Here is a 5,000-nt window from a genome sequence, read left to right on the forward strand (position 1 = left end):
CCCCTTCATCCCTTCACCCCGTCACCCCATCACGGCGGAGGGAAGTTAAAGGGAGATGATGAAGCCGTTTTAGACTTGGAACGAGATGAAGGAAAGGTTTCTGTCTTTGTCTTAGTCTCTCTCTCTCTCTCTCTCTCTCTCTCTCTCTCTCTCTCTCTCTCTCTCTCTCTCTCTCTCTCTCTCTCTCTCTCATCAGCTCGTTCCTGTTTGCCTGACGTCTGATTCACTTCGTCAGGGGAAAACCAACAGCTTCACCCTCCTCTTAGCCTCCCTGCCTCGTTCACTACCTCGACACCAGCACACACACGGCACTCGTCTAGAGAAAGAGAAAAAAAAACTAAAATAATAGAAAAAAAAGAAAAGAGGAAAAGAGAAATCACCGCCATACCCTCCCTCACACTTTGCATCTTCCTTTCTAACTAAACTTTCTCCTCTCATGAAATAGCTTAAAGAGGTGAAATACAGTCACCTCACCTTCCGAGTGAAGACATGATGCCCGAGGAATAGAGAATAGGAGCTCCCTCGCGAGTGTGATTGGCGGTGGCGAGTGTGACAACGGCCGACAAGAACCGAGGGGGAGTGTGTATGTGTGTCTGTTTGTGTTAGGAGAGATGAGTGACACAGACCATTGGAAAAACTGACACAAAACACGATTTTTTAAGGAGTGTGACGTAACGAGACCATTGTGGAACTGACGAGGTTATGAAATGTGACGTAAGGAGTAGAAATCATTAAGTGTGACGCAGGAGACGCAGATCTTTGGCGAAGTGTGACGCAGATCTTCTTGAGGGAAATATGACGCATTTAGATCTTCGGGAAAGTGACGGAGGTGACCAAATGTGATGTCAGACACACAGGTTTTTGACAAGAGGACAAGAGAAACTCAAAAGACGAAAAGTGACTCAGATCTTTTGGTGAAGTGCAACACAACTGGACCTTTGGGAACTGACAGAAGTAAGGAAGTGTGACGCAGACCTTTGTCGAAACGTAACACAGAAGACACAGTGGCGATGAGTGGTAAAAGCAGACCAATCAGCGAAGTGTTACGCAAATCTCCCTTCAATGGACACACAATATCAAGAACTTTTTAGCGACAATTAAAAAGAATAAGACAATATATCCCAAATTAAAAACAAAAAGTGACGAAGACTAACTAAATGACAAAGGAGAAAACAATGGCATAAGTGAAAAAATGACGATAAAAATGACAAGACAAACAACCTTGAAGAGCGTGACACTTTTATGAGGCACATGACATGACAGATATGAGGCAACGTGACAGATGAGGGGAAAAGGAAAACAGATGGGGAACAAGACTAACATGACGAGGTATGACAGGAAAACAAAGTGACACAATGACCTAAGAGTGAGACAGAAACAGGGACTAATGACAGTGTATGACAGAGAACAGTTTAGCAGTGACAGAGGTGAGATAGAACCAAGATATGACAGTGTGGCAGGTTTGTATGTGACAGGAACGACTGGAACAATGACAGTGTCCAAGAATGTGTTTTGAAAGAGACAAAGTGACGTGAACCAGACAGTGTGACAGGCTTTTGTGTGACAGGATGAACAAAAACAATGACAGTTAATTTGTTTTGAAAGAGACAAGAGTGACATGAATCAGACAGTGTGACAGAAGAGTGACAGTGGCGGGAATAAGAGTGACTGAGACGCGAGTTGTGACAGAATGAGACAGAGGACGAGGGGTTGGTGTGCGAGTGCCCGGGGGCGTGAGGTGGTCCCCGGCGTGTGCGTGGTGAGTGGTAGAAGTGACGGTTGCCGGGCGTGGGTTGCAGGAGAAGCCGAGACCGTTCAGCCGCCTTCTGGAGTCCGTGGAGAGAGCTCGGGCTGCGCGGGAAAGCTCGGCAGGAGACAAGTGCACCAAGATCAACAGCAGAGGTACGCCCATACACAACCACGCCCACACGCCCACACAGCAGGTGCTTGAAGGGAGGGCGGGGCGGGGTGCGGGAGCCAGCATGAGAGTAGTGTGGCGGGCGGGGTAGGGGCCAGGGCAGGGGCGGGGCAGGGCGGGGCGGTCGCACGCACCACTTAGAGCCTTCACACCTACGGTTCTCATGCATGATTTTGTTTCTTTATATTACACCGTTTCTGTGGTCTGTTTCATCATAATATCTATTTTTAGTTAGTCTGCAGCTAAAAAGAACACCACAAAACTGTTTCATATCAAGCATACCGTGTCAGCACAGTAGACCCTCCCTATGCGCGGCGCCTCTCGCTCGGCGCCCCCACGTCGCGCTTGCCCTTCCTCACCCGACCCTCGATATACGCGGAGGGGGAATGCGTTCCGCGTACATCGAAATGGAGCGGTGTGTTCAAAGTTCAGCCGAAGAGACTCACGTGCCAATACGATCGGCTTCCCGGGTGCACATTCGAGACCCGCGGGAGGTGGCCGGCGCATAGCGAGGGTCTACTGTGCGGTGGTGGCGGCGCGGGCGTGAGCGGAAGGTGTGTTGCAGGTCGCAGCGGTAGCAAATCATCGCTAGGCGGAGATTCGCTGGACTCGAGGCGGTCCCTGGGGTCCCCGGAGCGGCGCAAGTCCATCCTGAAGCACCGCGACCCCGAGACGGAACAGCTGCTGCCGGACCTCACCTACGAGCCGTCGCCGCCGCCGCCCTCCCACGACCAGGACAAGCACGGCCGGCCCACGCTCAAGGGAATTGGGCCCCGCGCAGGAGGGAAGCCGCACGCCCTCCCTGTCAAGTTCGTGGGCGTGGACGAGGAGGAGGACAGCAACCGGCCGCGACGCATCCTGCCCCGCTCGCCCATGCCACGGAGACACCCGCAGCGGGCGCCGCTCGCGGACCTGCTCGCGGACTTCGCGGGGCAGGAAAAGGCGGCGCGCGACGAGGCCACGCCGGAAAATATCTTAAAGGACTCACTCGAGACGAACTTGTTCTCGCTAGCGGAGAGCCTTGACCAGCGTAACGCCAACACGGTGCTGCGCTGCTCCAAGGCGCCATGCTTGTACAACCAGCCTGCCTCCACCTCGCCCATGGCCCTATCGCCTGGTGGGGAGGGCGTGTCGCTGCTCTGCCTGTGCGGCGCGCCCATGACCCGCGTGCCCGCCACCCCCGCCATCATCACGCCCACCTCTGCCACCGCCGCCCGACCCATCAACGAGAACTGCCTCCTCACCGACGACCTCAACAACGGGCCCGCCACCCTCGGGGACATCGAAGACTTCCTCTTCGCCGACCACACGCCCACGGAGGAGACCCGCCTGCTGGAGCGCGCCCTCAACATCCCCCGCAACAATTCCGGCCTCAACAGCTAACCCGTGAGTACCTACCTTACCTTCCCTACCTTCCCTTCCCCCCCACACACACACACACACACACACACACACACACACACACACACATACACACACACGCCCGGTAGCTCAGTGGTTAGAGCGCTGGCTTCACAAGCCAGAGGACCGGGGTTCGATTCCCCGGCCGGGTGGAGATATTTGGGTGTGTCTCCTTTCACGTGTAGCCCCTGTTCACCTAGCAGTGAGTAGGTACGGGATGTAAATCGAGGAGTTGTGACCTTGTTGTCCCGGTGTGTGGTGTGTGCTTGGTCTCAGGCCTATCCGAAGATCGGAAATAATGAGCTCTGAGCTCGTTCCGTAGGGTAACGTCTGGCTGTCTCGTCAGAGACTGCAGCAGATCAAACAGTGAACACACACACACACACACACACACACACACACACACACACACACACACCACTCCCTGCAATAAAGGTCTGGACATCCCTTAGGTCAGCATAACAGCGCGCCAGCAGCCTTATGCCTTTCCTCCCCTGCCCTTCACGATTCTTTCCAGACATTTACACCGCCTCCCCACGCGTCCTCAGCGGCGCTAACCAGGCTTTGTCCCTCACCAACCCAGGAAGTCAGCACAGGATTGACACCAACGCTTCATTCCCTCCCTTGTTACCGGAAAGCGTTGAGTCTTACAGGATGTTTTTCTGAGGAGGTCCCGTCATTATCAAGACTGTTGTTGTCATCATCACCATAACGCTCCACCTTTGTCACTTTTACCTGAGTCATTAATGATGTCTGGACTCGACGGCACTCACACACACACACACACACACACACACACACACACACACACACACACACACAAAGAAATAACACGTACATACCTTACGTAGACAACTCTTGTTCAATATCGACTTCCTTTCCTTTTGTCCTGAAAAGAAAAGAATAATAATAACAATAATAATAATAATAATAATAATAATAATAATAATAATAATAATAATAATAATAATAATAATGTGACAGTTTATGACAAGGGTAGAAATAGAGGCACATTAAAGAGAGAGAGAGAGAGAGAGAGAGAGAGAGAGAGAGAGAGAGAGAGAGAGAAGCGTCCAACAAGTCTAACATTTGTTGCTTCCGAGACGGTGCCAAAGACTCTCTCTCTCTCTCTCTCTCTCTCTCTCTCTATAAGCCCAATTTCTCCGGATCTGTTGAGCGGAGGTAATAATTTCAACTAAATAAGCAGAAATGCCTTGGAAGTACGCCTGACTAATTCTCTCTCTCTCTCTCTCTCTCTCTCTCTCTCTCTCTCTCTCTCTCTCTCTCTCTCTCTCTCTCTCTCTCTAAGTATCACATCAATGCATCTACCTGTATATTTAAACTGAGAGAGAGAGAGAGAGAGAGAGAGAGAGAGAGAGAGAGAGAGAGAGAGAGAGAGAGAGAGAGAGAGAGAGAATTAAAGAAACGACAGACTATACATAAAGAAAAGAGCAAGAGAGAGAGAGAGAGAAAGATACACTAGGAGATAAGCGATAAGGATCGGAGGAAAATAAATACGGAGAGGAAAGGAGGGAAGGAAGGAAGGAGGACAGGAGGGAAGGAGGGATGGTTATTGGCCTTGGTTGTGGCCTTAGCGAGAACAGTATCCATTGGTCGTCATTTGTTTTGAAAAGCTCCACTAACCAATGGCAAAGCTGCGTCTCTTTATTGATCGACCGCG

At 51.4% G+C, this 5,000-nt stretch overlaps 1 protein-coding gene across 6 annotated transcripts in view; it reads left to right on the top strand.

The window, feature by feature from the left end:
- The window catches only part of LOC123507460 (potassium voltage-gated channel protein Shab-like), a 159,209-nt gene that overhangs the window by 148,179 nt on the left and 6,030 nt on the right, over positions 1–5,000 (top strand). For all 6 annotated transcript variants that reach the window (XM_045260343.1, XM_045260342.1, XM_045260345.1 and 3 more), the window contains 2 exons: positions 1,800–1,902; positions 2,484–3,304. In XM_045260343.1, the coding sequence (XP_045116278.1) occupies positions 1,800–1,902; positions 2,484–3,301 (921 nt within the window). In that variant the 3' untranslated portion in view covers positions 3,302–3,304. The remainder of the gene's footprint in view (positions 1–1,799; positions 1,903–2,483; positions 3,305–5,000) is intronic.

Source organism: Portunus trituberculatus, chromosome 22, assembly GCF_017591435.1.
Source record: "Portunus trituberculatus isolate SZX2019 chromosome 22, ASM1759143v1, whole genome shotgun sequence".
Classification (NCBI taxonomy): domain Eukaryota; kingdom Metazoa; phylum Arthropoda; class Malacostraca; order Decapoda; family Portunidae; genus Portunus; species Portunus trituberculatus.